The sequence below is a fragment of the Periplaneta americana genome, chromosome 11, assembly GCF_040183065.1.
Source record: "Periplaneta americana isolate PAMFEO1 chromosome 11, P.americana_PAMFEO1_priV1, whole genome shotgun sequence".
Lineage (NCBI taxonomy): Eukaryota > Metazoa > Arthropoda > Insecta > Blattodea > Blattidae > Periplaneta > Periplaneta americana.
The window spans coordinates 134,442,541-134,462,625 of record NC_091127.1 but is presented as its reverse complement, the minus strand read 5'-3'; the positions used below and the strand labels follow the sequence as shown (position 1 = coordinate 134,462,625).

Genomic DNA, 20,085 nt, shown 5'->3' with positions numbered 1-20,085 from the left:
CTTGATACTATGATGACAAAAATATGGTTCCATTGCTTCGTCAACTGTATATGAATTTGGAACAATGTCAACCATGTTCCGGAACATTTCATTTGGACGATTGAAGAAGGGCCTAAGTTTGTATAATTTATCATTCTTGTCAATTGTGTTATTGTGACTGAAATGAAGGAAATGATTAACTGTTTCAAAATTGTTTCTGGTGATACAGTTTGCAAGTAGAATATTATGGCTATCAGGACGAATCTCCCAGTACATTCTTCGCGAAGGCAATTAGAGATATCCAGCCAAAAGCAAAATGCCAAGTTATTGATACATGTCTTCCATAGATCTTATGATATATGGATAATCTTTCATTACGGCATATTTTACAGTTTCTCAAATTGTGTGAGTAATAAACAACAGTAAGCTAAATGCCACCACTGTCTCGAGTAGCCTACTCACTCACTCTGCGCGGAAGAGATAATACGCCAGTATTCCGTGGTATACCCCTTTCACCTCTTTCCAGAGGTTGGAGTTAAAACTCCACTTTTGAACACTTCTGCTCTAGGCTTACAGTTTGTAGGTCTTCTGCCGTCCATTTCACACATGCTCCAAGGAGAATTCATCTAACAGAATATACAGAAAATGATATCGTTACTGCTCAGCGTATGATATATCATACCATATTTAGAAACTGAAATTGCTGTGCTTCTATACAAAGATACATGTACACCAAATGGCCTGAATTATTCACGAATACCTAACAAGTAATATTAGCACTAGTTTCATAATTTATGATATAATTTATATGGAAAATAAGTACCTTTATTCCAATCAATGTTTTCTTTTCTTTAAGATCCAAACTCGAAACCTCATACCAACAAGAGAAACGATCACAGAGCATTCAACAATGCCTGAATCTTAAACCACATCCATGTATTGCCTACATGAATAAAATGGTTAACTTGAAGTCAAAGGGAAATTAATGAAAAAATATTTTTCACCCCATATTTTTAATCATACGCTGGGCATTAATGAGTTAATGCGCTGACGTACACGAGTAAGATAAGCCATCTGAAATTTAACAGTCACTGACCGGCAGAGATATAATGAAACATCTGTATAAGCTATTCCATCTCAAATCGACCGAAATATAGAGAAAATTGACCTTACAATTTCTAAATACAATAAAACGTTTTTTGTACGCAGAAAACTGTGATACAATGCTTTGTGCAAAGTTTGAGGCATCAGAACTTCATAGTGTTTAAATTAAAAATATTTAAATTTATTGTATTTTCATAAAATTTGCAACTTTAAACTGCTGTAGCTCCGAAACCCTTTCACCTAATGATCAAAATCATGGTTTATTTTGATGCTGAGAAATTAAAGTTTATATTGACATATAAACAGATTTTTTTATGGAAATGGAGAAATTTAGATTTTTCCTCATTAAGACGCCTTTGCCAAGGAAAAAATATTTTTAAAATATATAGTTAGATTTCGCATTGAAAGTACAAATAAACACATATTTTTTACTGATGGCACGTTGATAAGAAAGTATTGAAAATATCAAATAAAGAAAATAAATAGTACGCGCGTGAACTAACCAGATGTGAGGCGGGAGCTAGCCGAGGTAAGCAAGGCCAAGCAAACAAGTGATGTATCGTCTAGCATCATGGCTGTGCTACCTTTATCACAGGTTTTCATAAACACAGGAGTAAAATGATGCCCAATGCTCGCTCATCTTCAGCTCTCGGCCAGTGCATGCGGCACTTCACCGTTCAAGTCTAGGCGTGTGAAAATAATCTATTTATTACCCTCGAAACTTATTGCCATACCACTAACCAAACAATGCCGAATCCCTCTTAATAATGCAAGGTTTTTTCTCAATATTTTTTTACATTTTTACAAATTGGCAAAAAGCCTAAAAGTAAGTAAAATCAGATTACCTGTCTCTCTGTATACAATAAAAATAAGGATTACTTCTTAACATAGCCTACCAAATGTCAGCTTCAAAATGAGCTCTCGTTCAATGTTCTGCAGTAAATGGTTCCGTAGTTTTGAGCGCTGTAAGAGGCTTGTTTTTATAAAATACACTAAATTTGTCACTCAATAATACGAAAACCATTTGACTTTCGATAGTATATTTTTGAAAATGCACTCTCCTCAGCACCTTGTATAAATAGGGAAAAAATTAGAGTATAAAAAAATGCGAGGTTTTTTACCAATCGATTTCATATGGAATAGCCTGTATAGTGCTGGATAGTAGAAAAGTAATCTCGAAACTGGTTGAGATGATGAAGGATATGAATTTATTTTATATTTTGCCAATACTAGGCAACATTGATTTCATGTTTTAGACTCCCACACACTTTTATGATCTTCGTGCAGTCTTGGGATCTTGTGATATGTATAGGATAACATATATTTCGCGAACATACTTCTGTAATCCTGTGTCGTAGTTAGAATGCTATTGACCCAGAAAAAAAATTTGGGCAACCTGAATCTTCCAAGTTCCAGTTATATAACTACTGCGTATGTTCAGTGTTTATTTATTATTTTGTTTCTGGGTCCGTACAGTGCATTTCCTGGTGAACTCACCCAGCCAATGCACCTGTTGCTTTGCATATACAGTATAACTTTTTTCCCCCACATTTTACCTTGTTCTCAGCTGACCATAGTGTTACCCCCTGTCCTACACATGTATTGTCTCATATATTTGTGTCTTTGTCCTTTCCGCATTCCAACTTCCACTTCCCTGTCATGTCAGTCAAAGCCCTTGTTGGTACTAGCACGTGTTTTTGAAGCATTTACTTTAAAGTTTCATAAGTCAGAAGTGTCGAAAGTTGTGTTACTAATGTTTGATTTTTCCGAAGTCTTTACATAAAAGTGTTGTAAGTTGCGTTATTATCGCTTTCACAATGTCATGTCATACAAGAAATAACTTCTATGTATGATACATATGTGAGTACAAATTCTTGCAGGGAAGTTAAAGGCATTTTAAATAAAATTCCCTGGTGTGTCTTTTCTACAGTGACACAATACATTTTGGGAAACAGGATCAGTTCTCGACAAGAAGTAACAGGTAACCAGCATATGCTTACATAAAATGTAATTAAGAAAAAAACAGCCTGAGGCACAGGGATAGTATATATCCAATTTTGCCGGGAGTTGGTGAATTGGTGAGCCACCACTTCTGCCAACTACTGACTGAGTTTATGAAGAAATGCACTTTATAATCTCCACTTATTCGCAAAATCTTATTTCTGCTGCAAAAATTATTTCATCTCTTTTCTTAGAACATCATTATCACAAAACAAAAGTAATAAAAATAACTTTAATAAATATATCAAGCAATCATACAGAGAATAAATACAATGCACTTAAAATATAGGTAATTTTTGCAAATGTCTCTGAACTTTTACAACATATATTGGTAGGCTATACCCTGAACATCATCAGACACTGAAACTGTAAAGGTGCTGATAGGGTTCGGCCAAGCTCCCTAACTTTATGCTGAGAGCTACAGAACTACTACTCTTAAAAACAAGTAGTACTATCGATGATATATTAGCATTCAGTATAATTTACGATGCAAGCAAATATTACACTTTAGGAGATTATTTTTCCCTTACCCTACCAGCTCTCCTTACATCATTATTTTCAACGTTAAGTTAGTTGTAGGCCTGTGTATCACTTCTAAATTATTTTTACAAAAGATAAACAATAGCAGGAGATGCAATATAACTGCATCTTAAGCAACTATTCAAGTTCTAATTCTGGTATATGATTTCTAAATATCAACAGCTATTATATATTTGGAATTTTAAATGATTTACCCCCCCCCTCCGCCCTCCTTTCGCTCGGTAGTCCCTTACGCCTCTTCTTCTGATGTATTGAATGACACACAACATCTTGTATCAAAAAGAATTTTCTACAATTATATTGTACTAGCCCTCCAAAATTAGGTAGGGTTAACTTTAAGTTACATTTCCATTTCAATAGCTAACATCACTCATTCTGCGAAAGGCAAGTACACATATTCAGTTCCGCGCAAGAGAGGCTCAAGAGGTACCGATGGAAAGATGTTTCCTTCAAAGAATACAAAATTTGGCCATGTTAAGCTTTGACAAAACAGTGAAGCCAGATTGTTGGTCTAGAAACAACAAAATCAACGAGTGAAAAAAACTTTTTGACATGTAATAACATAATCTTTCATTCTTAATCAGGTTCAAGTATAAACCCAGGCACACTGTGAAACGCTTCTCCCTTAATTACTTTCATTTTTGTTCTTTAAAAACACTTTTCTTTAGCGACTTACAGTATTATCCATACAGCGTAAATAAGTATAAAGGCGGAACACTTATGAGGCACTGATGCACGCAGCAAACAAACTAGGAAACCAATATAAAACTTCCTTTGGATTCTGCTTGTCAATCCAGGCAAGTCCTTCCTTCACCATATGATCCAAGGCTTTCTGAGCACGTTCACTTTCCCAGCGTAGTTGTTCGTTCAGTATTGATATAGAGACATGGGCCGTGCCACTACTGGCTGCCTGCTGTAGTACTGCAGTATGATCCATACTTAGCTCACCGGGTACTGACTGTACCAAGTACTGGCCTTTTCCTACTGGCACAACAGAGAAGCCACTACCAAATATCCTCAGTTTCTGTGCAGCACGCAGCAAGTCATCTATTGATATTTCTTGGTGTTGTTTATTCTTGCCTCGCGCTTGCACTAACCGTTGTCTCAATTCATCTAGACTAATGAGACCACCATTCTTGTAATTAGTTGCAAGACATACCTCTACAATCTGCACACTCAGTTCATAATAGAAATCACCTATTCCAAGAACAGACCAAAATCCTTTCCCTGATGCTAAAGGGTCTACACCTATGGCTGCACACATTTCTTGGAACTGCCGTCTAAATTGGGCATTTTTTCGTATTTCCTTCTTATGTTTTGATGCAAATTCTTCCAAATTCTCCCTAAAAACTTCCAACTGTTTAGACATTTGTTCTAGCTGACTTTCCTGAAGTTCAGTACCTTTATCTCTGTATTTTTCTTGTTCCAATTTTTGTTTTTGGATTGCCCCGACTCCTGCTCTGCGTCTCATCTTTATATGTCTTTATGTGCTTTTAAGTAACTTCGATTATACACGTACTATATACAAACCACTATATAATGTGAAACTGATGTCACGCTAATAGCAACACATTTACAAAATTTCTCAGTCCATAACCACTAAACCTACACTGCGTCAATGCCACTCACTTCAATGTTGCCAATGTCAACGGTTTCCCACCAACCAAACATCGTGTTTTATAATTCTCCGCTATTTCTATAGACTTCTTCATCGAGGAATGCTCGTGATGTCACAGTTTGTTTCGAGTGGTTTCGATGTATTTAGCAATAACCGCTGAATTTCAGAACAACATGACCGCTAGCGTGCTGCTGGGAATTTTAGTCAACAAAGACAACTTTCGTAGATTTTGATGTCACAAATGCTAATTTGAACAATTCAAAAGCTGAAACTGGTCCTTCTCTCATGTATCATTCAATAGGCATGAAAGTGATAGAATCTTTCATAATTTATTATACTCGGAATATCAAGATCCTTGGTAGTAGGTTTTCGCTGAGTACTTGCGTTTCCCGTATTATAGAGAGGGCCGCTTGAATGAATGATGTAGTCATATACCCGCCATTGGATAAAAAATATAATATATAACTTCCAGCACTTGAGCATGTACTGGTACTATATTTCTCAGTTCACAAGTAATTAAAGATCGGATAATTAGCAGTTTTTTGGGCGGAGGGCAGGGATTTCAATCGATGCTTTTAGGGAATTTTAAAGACATCCATTGGCAATCCTGCTCACTGAGCATTGACACCAACATGATTCCGCCTCTGATCATATGTGATCAGGGTTATCACTTATCAATGGAGGAAACATTATTCCTGTCATTAAAAGGACTTTATAAAAAGTCGTTAAAATATATTTAAACAATGCAAAATTTTAATTAATTTTGTCGCTCAGATCTAGCGATAGAGTTGTTAAATTGCAACACTGCGGACACTGCGACAGGCTCAAATTGAAGCGCACTCTGTTTGTAAACTCCTGAATATATTGAACAGATGACTGAAACAAAAGACTATCGTAAAGTTGTTGATAGTAAACAAACACTGTAGTATAATAATTTGTGTGAAATTGTTGTGATTAGAGATATTATCAATGTTTCACTAATTTTGTGTAATTTATCACAAATGGAATGGATTTGCAAACGGATAGTACATGAGCAACGATCAAGTTCCAGTCACTAAATGCATAATAATATGGAAAACAATCAGAATCCTCTTGTGTTCTTGGATATTAATATTGGATTAAGTAGAGGTTAATATGTAAATAACATATTTTAAGCATGACAGTTATTGTGTTTTGATATATAATTGTCATAAGTCGATAAGATTTGTATGTGTTCACATTTTGTTAGGCATATGTGATTTACTGTTGGAGTGGTAAAATTTGTGTTAGCTGATCATATTCATCCATAACTTCTCAATATATGTATTGTCGGCTTGCTAAAATTTGTGTTAGCTCGTCATATTATGGAAAACTTCAGTATACGGTTACTTCACTGCCAACAATTATCTTAAAATACTAAAAAGAGCAGATTCGTCTGTCGAATGCACATAATTATGTTCACGAAAAGTCACTTTTCAGTGCCAATAATTTATTTTGTGTGCACAAAGTTGAAAATTTTGGGGGAAGAGGGTAATGAAGGTAACCGTGTTCTTAAGAGAAGAAATATGTGAACATATTAAATTTGTTCTATACATAACACTAGACAAAGTGAAACGCGACGACCTAATCCATGAACTAAGTTAACATTTTAAATCGGGATATGGCTTAGTAAAGTTTACCATGTATTATTACTGATAATGATAACTAAACATCATATTCAATTGAGGTCATTCTAAATGTTTAACAACCGATCCTTTCTGCCAAGTACAGCAAATTTAATAATTTTAATGTAAAATATATATTATAAAGTAATAATAAGCGGCTACAAATAAAGGAGAACTGCAGCGTAACATGCTATTACAAAAGTGTTGGTGTTGTGAATATTCTGTAGGCCTACTCTCTTTCTTCTTGATATGGGTGTTAATAGCTGTAGGTATGTTGTCCAAGATGTAGCCAAGATAGAGTTCATGCTAGGTATTGCATTCCAATCAGCAAGAAACTTTACAATAAGCATCACTGTTATGAGATGCGAAATGTTTTCAAAAAGCAGAGAATTTCTTTTGTCTGTTGCAATCTCATTCTTTGAAGTGAATCTTCTGTTTCTACGAAACTCACATCACCACTTCCATTATGTGTTTTGCCACTTTTATTGATTGCGAAGTGTGAGTATCTCTTGCAGAAACTAACATCTCTTATCAATCAAGTCTTTAAAATCAAATAATTGATTAAATGGCGATCTTACTCGTGTTAATTATATAAGCATGTGTGGCTTACAGCTGTTTCGGTGCTACTTGACACCATCCTCAGAGCCTACTAGATCTCGGCGCTATATCAACTTCGCTGCCTATTGTGTGGGTGCGTTCGTGTGATGAAGAGTTGTGTCAAATAGTGTGTGTATTCTGAAATTGATCTGTGTGTTGAGAATTTGATTGGGATGTGTTTTAGTGTGTCTGTATGTTTCATATTGTTCTAGTGTGTTGAGTTTTTGGTTTTTGGGTTGTATGTGGAGGATTTCCATGTCTGTATTTATGTTATAGTATGTATGGTTAGCATTAGTTATGTGTTCGGCATATGTAGATGTATTGTGTCCTCTGGTTATTGCTTTAATGTGTTCTTTGTATCGAGTTTGGAATGATCTGCCTACCTGTCCAATGTTGTTGTTGTTGTTGTTGTTGTTATCTAATGCCGGGCTTTGGCAACGAAGCCATTAGCACCTGTCCAATGTAGAAACTGTCATTCCAAACTAGTTCTGAAGTAAATTGTTTTGTCTTTGCAGTGGGAAGAGTTGTGCTAGAGTTGTATAAAGATGTCTGTCCGAAAACAACAGAAAACTTCCGAGCATTATGTACAGGAGAGAAAGGAGTTGGCAAATTGGGGAAACCTCTACATTACAAGGGGAGCATCTTCCATAAAGCTGTGTCTGAGTTCATGATTCAAGGTGGAGACATCATCAGTTTTGATGGGACAGGAGGGGAGAGCATTTATGGCTTAACATTCGAAGATGAAAATTTTGAAATAAAGGTAAAACCATTTCATCAAATAAAAATGTTCAGCTTCTTATCATTTGTTCATAAGCTTTAATGGTTTCTAGGATCACAGGCTTTTTTTCTTCATCACTCTCTACCTGCCACAATAACTGACAATATCAGAAAACATGCCTCAGTCCTGCTGAGTTTTAAAACTTCTGTCACAACTTTTGCTATCAATTTTAATATTTATTAATTTAGTATTTATAAACCATGTATTGTGGGTCCCTATCACCACGGCATGGCGCGTTCTCAGGTTGTGGATCGAGAAGATGGCCTCCAGTTATGGAGGGTAACTGTGAATATATTGAATAAGCAGTCGCGGACAGCCGATTAGGGGTGGTCCTCCACCTTGAGGGTTGGGCGAAGGGCTAACAACCCATCACCGTAAAAACAGCTTGTTACGAATCCTTTAAATAAGAATATTAAATCCAGACTTTGAGATGGGCAGCGCATGTAGCACGTATGGGCGAATCCAGAAATGCATACAAAGTGTTAGTTAGGAGACCGGAGGGAAAAAGACCTTTAGGGAGGCCGAGACATAGATGGGAAGATAATATTAAAATGGATTTGAGGGAGGTGGGATATGATGATAGAGAATGGATTAATCTTGCTCAGGATAGGGACCAATGGCGGGCTTATGTGAGGGCGGCAATGAACCTCCGGGTTCCTTAAAAACCAGTAAGTAAGTAAGTAAGTAATATTTATAAACATATTTATACATCCAAGATAGTCTTTACCATGCTTACTATTAGACTCTAGGTTCTAGGATTCGAATCAATTCAAAAAGTCCTTAACATCATTTCCTCGGAGAAGTGAAGCTGAGAGAGGAGTTTCATGTTGTAGATACACAGTACGCAAAATAACCCTGTTCCTGAATGAGAGAACTCAGGAAAAATTTACTGGCTGTCAGTAATTTCTTGTCCTCGTTAAAATTCTAATTTTGTTAGTTCTCATCTTTGCCTATTATCATATCAGTGTGTATAGTAGTGCCTTAGAAATGCCCCCATTTCAGAAATGAAATTAGACACTGCCAAACTAGTAGTGGAAGATCATATCTGAACACATCGAAAAACCAACTGACTATACCCATATATGGAAATATGTTAAAGGTGAAATACATCCCCCCCCCCCCCCCACTAAGATGGGTGATTTGCCAAGGTGATGGCAATTGTCTTTCGTATTATCAAACTTGTGAATTTAAATCAATTGTCTTCAGACATCCCTATAAGAAGCTGTCAGATTTTTTCACTTTCTGGTTAATAATTCTCTAATTCTGTCGTCTGAAGTTACGAATTCTACTTTACAGATATCCCCATATCATAAATGAATTCATATAGACTACTATCAGACTGAAAGAGTCTAGAGAAGTTTTAAACTAGCCTGTTATATCTGAAGGTAATGAGAAGAAATATCTATCAAGTTCGTGACCCAGTAGAAAGTGTTGATATAGTTGTTATTAATGAGTTTATATGTGTAACTTATATTGTTGGTAATATAATGCAATTAAAGAGGCAATGTGATGTTTGATGTCAATAGCCTACTTGATATCTGGCATAGGCCCTACTGTAAGTATGAGTTCACAGTTTGGTATTCATGCTATGGTATAGATAGGTGAGCTAATCAGTTATTGGTTGGTAAATTGTGGGATCAATCCCATACAGTATCGGAGATAGTTTTGACACCATCGCTTATAAAGGCATCATAAAGATCACTTAAAAATAGTGCATCATAAGAGTATTAAAGAGATGACAGGTAGTCTTGATTATTCAATGAGGATATCGAGGCGTCATATATGAATATGTAAATATAATTTCCTGTAAAGGAGTGCTGACTTCTTATTTTCCTATAAAACACGTGTCATGTTCATAAACAAGCTTAATATCGCTGACTTAATCTAATTTGGGAACAACTGGATAATACCCATGGCAGACCAATATCGATAGTCGACGCTACTTGCTAACCATTAGTCACCGGGCCGTAACGAGCCGTATCAAACAAAAGACAATCGAAATGGTGGTAGTCAAATTCGCGACTATATTCTTAAATAATTCACTCCATTAGTCAAGTTCAAGGTTTTATGTAGTACAACGGCGGTTTTTTGAATGCATTAAAAGAAAATGCAGATGTAGTAAGATCTTAAACTAGGTTATCACAAGGAGAAAAAACCTAGCCTTTTACGAAAAAAAAAAATTTAGGGACCATGAAATTATTCACCGCTTTTATTATAGGCCTATCATTTTTTATCAATATTACGAATCAAAAACTGTCATATTATATAACTACTACATGGACGAATGAAATCAAATTTTATGTTAAAATTAAAAAGTTTCATCAAATACATGCAAATGATAACATTTATATTACATAATATGTAAATGAACTTCATGTTAAAATCTCCTGTCACTTCCCTATCCTTAAACTAACCTAACCAAAGCTAAGCTAAGCTAACCTAACCTAACAAAGCTAACCTAACCTCACCTAACCAAAGCTAACCTAAGCTAACCTAACCAAAGCTAAGCTAACCTAACCTAACCAAAGCTAACCTAAGCTAACCTAACCTAACCTACTCCCATTCCTCGACCTCATATCAATTATCACGTGCAGCTCGCGACAGGATCATATTACCTGTATGTGCATGCGCGGACTTGATTAATAAAAACCTGAACTAACCAAACCTAATCTTCGTATATGCAAGGTCTGTAACCGGAGTAAGAAGGGATCTCAGTCATTTAATCTGCAATGTACACGCGAAAATAAATTCAAGTAAGATCACGCTCCCACTGCATGAGAGGTCCGCGCATGCGCTACAGCAAAACTGTTTCTGTCCCAAGCCTCTCATCTAAGCCAGTCATAATTGACTCGCAATATTTACGCAAATATACCTTGTAGCTAACACTGGTGCTATCTCTCAGTAATGTTCAGAACGAAGGAGGCAGAGAGAGAGAGAGAGAGAGAAACAAATTTCTCCCACCAACTATGCTACACACCAACGTCATATTCTTATGTTGGTGACATTGTGTATTTAGTTCAATTTGATGGTAAACATAATGACACAGTTCAAAGCGACCGTGGTAATTCTCCAGTTTAGCACTAATTTGTAAGAAAGGCACATAAATAACAGTATTTTCCCAACGAAATTTTTGTATCTGACTAGAAAAATCTATTGTATTAAGATTTTTGCTACCTCATTGTTTGATTTTATTTTTTAACAAACAGAGCATTTCTTCATAAACTCACCTTGTTGAAAGACGTCACAAGCTGCCTTTGTGAGTTTTGTTTTCACTACATCTTGTTCCAGCACCACAGTGGGGGTCTGCTAAGCATGGCGAATGCTGGTCCCAACTCCAACAGTTCGCAGTTTTTCATCACTACTGTGCCCTGCACTCACTTGGACGATGTAAATGTTGTGTTTGGTGAAGTGAAGAAGGGCTTTGGCATTGTGGAAGAAGTCAGTAGAGTCACCACTGATCAAGATCGCCCATTAGTGGTAACTGTCCACCTTGGAACAAGAGGAAGAATTTAAGAGTTTATGATGCATATGTTATGAAGAATTTTGCATAATTGGCAGATTACATGTATTCACCATGTATATGCATAATTATTAGGCATTTTGATGGAGATGATTAATATTTGTGAGTTTATCGAATTCACTGAGAGTACTGAGGCTCTTTTTAATTTTAGTGGGATCACCAGAAGAACAACTCTGACAGTCCTCCATGCTTTCACCAGCAAGCTTCAGCCAATGATACATGCAATGGTTAGAAATTTCATACCGTATTGTCTAACCTTATGCCTAAGGTACATTTACGTGAATTATTCAACACTGTCTACAAATATTATACCTTATGATTATCCTTAGTTGATTCAAGCATTCTACTCTAGAAGCAATGTGCCAAATTGTCATCAACAGAATGTTGTCCATGATCCTCCCATGAAATGTAGATTTCTATTACATGGAAGTAAACCACAAAAACTTGTTCTTATACATCTTCTATGTCTACCACAAATTTCTCTTGAATCCGCCAGAATTTGAATTTGAGTTCTTGGCATAAAAAGCTGATTTTTTTTTGGCAAATGCCACATCTATACTTGTTTTTTTTTTAAAGATGGGACATGACAGGAGTGTTGCGATCGGAAAAACAACTGAATGTCACATAGTGTGGTAGGCCTGTTGCTATGATAACAGTTGAGTTGCCAAACTTACCGTTCCCAGATGGCGAGTGCTTAATAGCGCTCTTGGCGACATTTATTGTTCACACAATGTTAGCATTGGTACGTTTCGTCTTTTATTCTCTGTCGATTTTTGTATTGTTTTCTTACCTTCGGGTCAATTGTCAATGAATGTTTTAACGTCAGCAATCTTAATGTCAATTGATCTTTCATCAGCTGACAGCGTGGTATCCATATTGGCAACATGGCACTGTAGTTTAAAGTTAGGCCGCTTAACTGTTATGTCCCATTTTCAAAAAAACAAGTATACTCATAATTATCTTTAAGAAAAATAAAAATCCTCAAGAGACAACAACACACAACAGGCTTGCTTTGTGTACTCTCAGCAATGTGCTTCTATTCTGTATGCATGTGACAACATGAGGGAAAGGGTTATTATGGTAACATAAAACCCTGTAACAAGATAGATGGATTAAGTATTGAAACTTTTTGGTCCTATCTTCAGTGGAGCTGTCAAAGGTGTTCTTTTGGTGGCCTAACTATAAAGAACATGCAAAAAAAAAAAAAAAAAAATATATATATATATATATTTGCTCACATTAAGAATAGTTTCTACAAATTAAACACTCATATGAGGGTAATTTCATAAGTCATGGCAACTATATTATATCAGCCAGTAAAGCTGCAGGAATAGAAATTCACTATATGCGATTGAAGGTCACTGGAATGTGCTTCGCAATGCTAGTACCAAATTGGGTCCGGGTACAGTAGGCAATGGGTAAGGGTAATTGAAAGATGCATAAATAGAAATCCTTGTTTTATTATGCACAAAAGGAAACAATAGTAATATGCGTTACAAGAGCGGTATGTTGAAGTTTTCATGTTCGAGGAAAAGTTTGAAAAAGCGAAACGTAGTTGAGCTTTTTTAATTTCCGAGAATTGAAAGAAAACATACTGCTCATGTATCGTACATTATTTTGTGCGAAGATCGTTTATTACATACCTGAAAGAGGAATTTCTAATTAGTTGCAATGAAATTTCCTCTTGGTTTCTGTTTAATGACGGCAAATTTGCAAAACAAAAATATCTATCTTCAACATTGTTGCTTTAAAATGTTTTCTGTGTTTACTATACTCCAGCAGGCCGTGATATACGTCTGTTTTTTTTTTCCCCCAGTCTATGATGAGTCTGGAATCTTGTTGATTTTTTCACGGCTTCCTTAATGTTACTTGCATCACGAATGCAGTAACTTTAGTGGAGTTGTAGAGTTTACTTAATTTTTGCAAATATTTAAAAATAATAATTAACAGTGCAATTTAGGTGAAATTGCAGTGGTAAGTTTCCAATTTATAATTATTACTATATTGAATGTCTCTAAAAATAATATGTTAAAAGCCTAAAGCAGTAAAATCAATATGTCACTTAATCGGTAAGAAGAGGGAAATTGTTATGTGTGTTAGGTTGGGAATGCTGAATGTGGAATTTTAGACTTTCTGCGGATTGGTTTTGTGCAGAAACCAAGCAAATACGCACGATCTCGCACAAAATACATTATTTACAGCCTACACCCTTCAAAATAATCCCCCAAGGCTTCCACACCTCTTTGCCAACAATAACGCAGGCATTGAATACTGTCAACTGTGTGCGATTTGTCTATATGTATCACCTCTCACCGAAATGCTGTTAAGATGTCCTCCATGTTTGCAAACTATTTCCCACGCAGCAGCTTCTTCAATTGTGGAATGAGATCAAAGTCACATGGACTGAGATCAGGCGAGTTGTTTCAAGATCTCCCATCCCCATCGCTAATATACTAACTTTTGCGTATGTTGTCAACTAGCCACAGACACAATCTGGCAGTGGCATCTTGTACAGTGTACAACAAGTTTTCAAATGTATATAATGAACTAACCACATTTTCGGTTATTCAGAAGATATAGATGCCATGACTTATGAAATGACCCTCATATTTCAAGAATTTTGAATTACCTTATGAAGTAGACTTGTATATATAACATCACTTGTTGGTATGAACAGTAAGCAGATAGGTCTTCTTCCCATTTGATTGTGGATATTTTTTATCATGAATGACATTTGTGTTTGAGCAGAAATGCTGGATTGAAGAGTGTGGCGAATTGAGGCCTGATGAAGACTGGGGCGTGGGGGAGACTGATGGCACTCCGGACGTATTCCCTCCATATCCAGCTGACTGGGAAACCTACAAACAAGATCTCGAGGTCATTACAGCACTTTATTTTGCATGTGTACTTTATTTTGATACATTATTTTAATAATATCTTTTATTTTTACAGGTGAACGAACTTGAAACAGTTATAACTAAAATAAAGGCTTCAGGAAATTATTTCTACAACACTAAGGATTATGCGTATGCTGATCGAAAGTACAAGAAAGCCCTGCGCTACATAGAATGGTAAGGCTTGAAGGTTGTTCAGAGAAAATTAAGTGCTGCTGATGGAGTACGAATTTTAATAAATGAATGAAGAAACAAATTTATGTTTACTGTCTTCTGTTCGCTAGTAACAAATCCATTGGACTTGGATTCGAAGTGAAAATTTGTCTCCCTTTTCTTGTCTTATATTCTGATTTGTTTTACATGATCATTGCGTTATACTGACCACAGGACTGGAGAGTCCCACTACTTTCGAATGTGTATGTTGGTTTATAATCCTCGCAAGAGAGAATGGATGTTGTTGATGTGGTGATGCTTCCCCCCCCCCCCCCTCGGGCTTTTTCCATGCTAGTTTAAGAAAAATCACCGAAATTACTTGTGAGAGGTTCCCCCTCCCTTACTGGGATGATTTTGAAGTCCTTAGGACTACTCATCAAGCATGTGATTCATTGTCTGGTGCCATCTCATCGATTTGGCCACAGCATCCAGGTCTTATGGAGTCCGCATGAACAGCAACACCTCTCCACCTCCCTGTGATGTTCCTCTGCGGCCTCTTCAGATCAATAGCATCTGTTCACAATTCACGTGCATGAATCTGCTGTATCCTTAACCAGAGGGACATGCTGCCATTAATTCCACGATTCACCAAGGCACCATCTATATCCGAGGAAGCTACACTCCTCCTGTCCGCTGCAGTCCGCTAATTGAAGCCCCTACAGCTTCTCTGGGATATGTGCAGCTCCCACAGACAGATGGCATCTGTAGATGGATCCTGGAACCATGTCTGCCATGTCCTCCTGGTCAACCTGTAACTATTGAAGATGATTAGAGTCCAACCCCAAAAGTTATCCAGCAATTCTGCTTCAAATAATTGAGGGAAAACCTCGGAAAAAACCCAACCAGTATGTGAACCTGGGCCTGCTCGTTTCATGGTTAGGAAAGCTAACCGTTCCTCCACAGTGGTGGTCGAGAGATTCCCTTAGAATGCTTTTATTACATTTCTATTATTGTCCAGATTGCATATTAAGTTCAAACTCATGGTACAGAAAGAGGTGGAGTGACCAAAAACTGATGGTCAGGCTAATTCTTGAAGTGAGTCCTTGGGTCCCAATCCTAACTATCTAGAAGAAGATGGAAGAGTAATGTAATTTTATTTTGTTTTTTAGGTCTCGGACCAAACTGAAGGACATAGAAAAGAATCCAAAACATAAAAATTTTGCAGATACAGAACTAATATGCCTACTCAACTCTGCAGCTGTTTCCTTAAAGAGAAATCTCTTTAGGGATGCATTAGAATCTTGCAATCAGGTAAGAATAGAGACATATAGTAGAAAAGACTGTTATGCATCTATATCATAGCTTTAACTTGAGTTTAAAAGAAGCACTTGTAAAACTTTGCTAACACGTAAAGTTGTGACATAATTTCTAAGTCATTCTAAACAATGGATGAAAAATTATAATTAAGCTGAAAGATTTAGAACCCCTTTAGACGAGGCCACTTCTAAGAAGTGTTGCCGCTTGTGAATAATGGATATAAATGGGGCCTTCAGACACAGCCACAGAATAGTGGCGCTGCAGATGCTCTGAGTAGCTGGCTTTGCTGTTGGTGGCGACCACTAAAAGTGGCGCTTCTCATTGCGATATTAAGAATTAAATTGTAGATTTTACATGGCACCACAGCGATGTTACTATTTTAGTGACGCATGATTGATGCTGCTAACAGATGACTGCTGGGTCACCAATTCCTTACACTGCCACGACAATCTACAGCCTATTGTGCCACAGTGTCTCCCCTCCCCCCCCCAATTGGTAATTCCTGCCAGAAGCTTTTGTGATTTCTTAAACATGCGAAAAAAAAAAAAGTTTTATATCCCTAATGTAACTCATCAAATAAAGTGTGAAATAGTCCTCGATCCTGTCTTTCCAAAACCAGACTCTTCTTCTATTTTTACGTCTATTCTTTCTCTGTATGAGCAAAGTTGGCAAAAGTATATCTCACTCTATGTCCATGTTCACTGGAAGACTGAAAAATTGTCTGCAAAAATTTAGTGTATTAAGCAGAAGCAGTGCTTCAAACACGCGTTTGCAGCACCACTAACGAGCCATTAGTGGTACTGCTAAGTGGCCTCATCTGTAGGGGCCCTTAAAGATCATGAGAAGTTTGCTACGACCATTTCAGTAGTGTATTCAATTATCTTATTTATTCATACATTCAGTGATCTGCCTTCCTCTTTGTCTCCTCATATGATCCATGTATCTTAATGTCGTCTATCATCTGATCTCTTCTTCTGCCCCGAACACTTTTCCCATTCACAATTCCTTCCAGTGCATCCTTCATTAGGTAGATTATCTTATTAGAAGCTCGCATTCAAATTGCACTGATTCCCAGTTGAAATTTGTGAGGACAGAATTAGAGATGGGACAAGTGTTCTTGTACTCATGCTATGTGTATAACAGGTTAAGAATGCTTAAGCATCTTCCTGTGCCCAAATTTTTTTTCTTCTCCATTCTGTTCTATCTTCGCAGTCTGCCAATCCTTTACGCTACATAGTTTTATCAATCTCCTCCATTCCATGTAATCTGTGGCTTTCCCCGCTTCCCCCTGCCTTCGGGGATCCATTCCAGCATCTGTCTTAGCAGTCTAAATTCCTCCATCCTCCGAACATGGCCATACCAGGTTAACTGTTTGCTATGAATATGGTCAACTATAAAATTTTGGTACTCATACTTTCCTTGCTATTATTCCATCAGTTCTCATTATTGTTGTCACATGAAAGAGATGAGACTTGAAAGCAATATAAAATGGTCGCCTAATGGGTTGCTAGCCCAGAAGGGTTATGTCCAACGAATGAATTATAATAGACTCCCAAAAGTGATGCTTCAATACCGTCCCCAAGGAAAGAGATCTTTAGGCCATCCAAAAAAAAAAAGGTGGACCAAGAATGACTCACTGAAACCGTAATGGGCCTTGGGCCTTATACTTGTTTGGATGATGATGATGATATGATGGTGATGATGATGAGCCTTTTCAGCCAGTATAAGAGATCGTCTGGTGCATTCATCAGTTACTTGACTGAATACAAATCAAGGGAAGAAAATGTGAGATACTGCTACTTTGAATATGTTCTCAGTATTTATAAAGCTGCTGTGTTGATATGCTTTTTTAAATGAAAAAGTCATATCATAGTTTATTTGCTTATAGAATTTAGCAAGGGACTTCTGTTTCATTCCCGAACAGTTATTTTTTAGATTTACGGTGAATATAGTTGGTTGTGTGCGGACTTTCTTTACTGTACGAGGGAATGACCCAGAATGCAATATGTGAATATTCAGATAAGAAGTTCAGGAATGGACAAATCCATTTTTTTGAGTCATGAAAATGTAGTTGAATCCTTTGACATTCATTAGAATGTGCTATTTCACTCACATGCAAACTAGAAATGTATTCCTGCAATAGAAACTAAAACATCCTAACTTTTCCAGGCACTTAATATTGATACCAAATGTGCAAAAGCACTGTATAGAAGAGGACAAGCAAAACGGGGACTGAATGACTACGAAGCTGCACTGAAGGACCTGAAGAAGGCTTTTTCATTGTCTAAAAATGATAAAGTGATCCTAAAAGAAATCAACTCTCTGAAGAAGGAAATGCAGAACTACTTGGCACTGGAGAAGTTGACGTGTGAGAAAATGTTCAAATGACGTGCAGATGGGTATGCACTGTGACTCTGTGTGTTATTTTTACTTCCTGTGGAAGTTTTGTGTTCAGCTGGTAGGACAGAACTCCCCCTGACCTACCATGCCTTTATTGTTGTTATTATCAATCATGTCACAATAATATTTTAAATATTTTTATACGAGAAGAATTGAGGAAATAAAAGCCTCTAATTTTTTATTGTTTCTTTTTTTTTTAATGGATCGAAATGAAAGCACAATATGTACATATTATATGTGCGTAAAGAACAGAAACCCAGCACCTAATGAACCAGGCATATTTGACTCTTTGCCTGTCCATTGATGCTTTTCCTACATTAATATTATTTCATTATATTGAGTATTTTTTATTTATCTGTGTGTAAAAGGTTTTATTTTTTAAAGAATATATATCATGTTATTAAAATATTTACATTTCATAATCTTTGATTGCAGAGAGAAATTCAGTTTTTACAATAACGCCACTGCCACAAATTAAAATATTATTGTTTTGGTGCATGAAAAACCTTTATGATGCATAGACGAATATAGTTCCTGCCTTCCCCTTGCCCCTATCTTGAATGGAGTTACTTGTGTATTTAGGTAAGAATATTTATGTCCAAGTAATTTGTTTACCTAAGTGATGGCAGCTAGTATAAGTGTACATCTATAGACGGGAAATAGCTCAATTTGCTCAGTTTTAAAAATTGTAATTTACAGTCTCTTGCAGTATTAATGGCTGCATGAATTAGTCCTCTAAAATTTCTCAGCATGCTAGTCAATTGTTTAACTTCAGAAATCAGAGCATTTAATTCTCTGAAGATTAATCCAGTGCTTTGTGGTGTAGTCTATTGGAGTGTGTTTGAACGTAAATGAGATTTTTCAGTAATCTCAAAATATACCTAGGTAAACAGGAAGTGTAGTAATGGAAAATGAGAAATTAGCATAATTGTTGGAACAATGTGTCGTTTTAGTTCTCTGCAGAAGCAAATCCACGATTACTGAAACTCAGTTTTTCTGTTGAATTTTTTCCTCAGGACTAATATGGCGTGAGCTTTATGCTAACATCTCAACTCTTGTCAAAAATATGGAAAACAAATTGTATTTATGCCTTTAAAATTATTGGTATGTTCTTTAAAACGTCTCTGGCTGCCTTCCTTTTCCACAAATATTGTCTCCCATAACAATGAGTCATCTTTCAGTAATTTGTAACCTGTGCTTTTGATTGAAGAATTAACCTATATATACCCTGCCATTTACAGTAAATGCTCTAAATAAAGACTTCCTGCATTTATGGCTCAGGTATTGCAATGGGTTCCTTGAAACTCAGAGGAGTTTATTTGAAATGTTTAGAATAATTTCTAAAATTAGTGTTTAATTGAATACTGATTTTGCCCAATTGTGCTTCAATTGAGGCATATAATTTATTTTTCAGTTTTCTATATGATGCTGACACAGGCACGCGACATTAGTCACTAGTTGGTATGTATATATATATATATATATATTTAGAACTGTAGAAGGGAAACTCACTTTGAGATTTTCTGCTGTAACGAAAATTG

General features: G+C 36.4%; 2 protein-coding genes across 2 annotated transcripts; one reads left to right on the top strand and one right to left on the bottom strand.

Moving 5' to 3' along the window:
• Window positions 1–3,302: 3,302 nt before the first annotated feature.
• On the bottom strand, window positions 3,303–5,623 carry lsn (vacuolar-sorting protein SNF8). The gene has a single exon (XM_069840086.1). The coding sequence runs from the start codon at window positions 5,093–5,095 to the stop codon at window positions 4,343–4,345; it is 753 nt and encodes a 250-aa protein (XP_069696187.1). The 5' UTR covers window positions 5,096–5,623; the 3' UTR covers window positions 3,303–4,342.
• A 473-nt stretch (window positions 5,624–6,096) lies between these two features.
• Window positions 6,097–18,723, top strand: Cyp40 (Cyclophilin 40). Its single transcript, XM_069840085.1, has 7 exons — window positions 6,097–6,370; window positions 7,998–8,242; window positions 11,549–11,737; window positions 14,529–14,657; window positions 14,733–14,851; window positions 15,997–16,138; window positions 18,314–18,723. The coding sequence occupies exons 1-7, from the start codon at window positions 6,301–6,303 to the stop codon at window positions 18,530–18,532; spliced, it is 1,113 nt and encodes a 370-aa protein (XP_069696186.1). The 5' UTR covers window positions 6,097–6,300; the 3' UTR covers window positions 18,533–18,723.
• The last annotated feature ends 1,362 nt before the right edge of the window (window positions 18,724–20,085 follow it).

What these genes read in the sequence shown, in the direction of transcription:
- lsn (XM_069840086.1), bottom strand. Translation starts at nt 5,095, where the DNA reads ATGAGACGCAGAGCAGGAGTCGGGGCAATCCAAAAACAAAAATTGGAA.
- Cyp40 (XM_069840085.1), top strand. Translation starts at nt 6,301, where the DNA reads ATGCATAATAATATGGAAAACAATCAGAATCCTCTTGTGTTCTTGGAT. An exon ending in ATGAAAATTTTGAAATAAAG is followed by an intron (nt 8,243 to 11,548) that starts GTAAAACCATTT and finishes ATCTTGTTCCAG; the next exon opens with CACCACAGTGGGGGTCTGCT. An exon ending in ATCAAGATCGCCCATTAGTG is followed by an intron (nt 11,738 to 14,528) that starts GTAACTGTCCAC and finishes GTGTTTGAGCAG; the next exon opens with AAATGCTGGATTGAAGAGTG.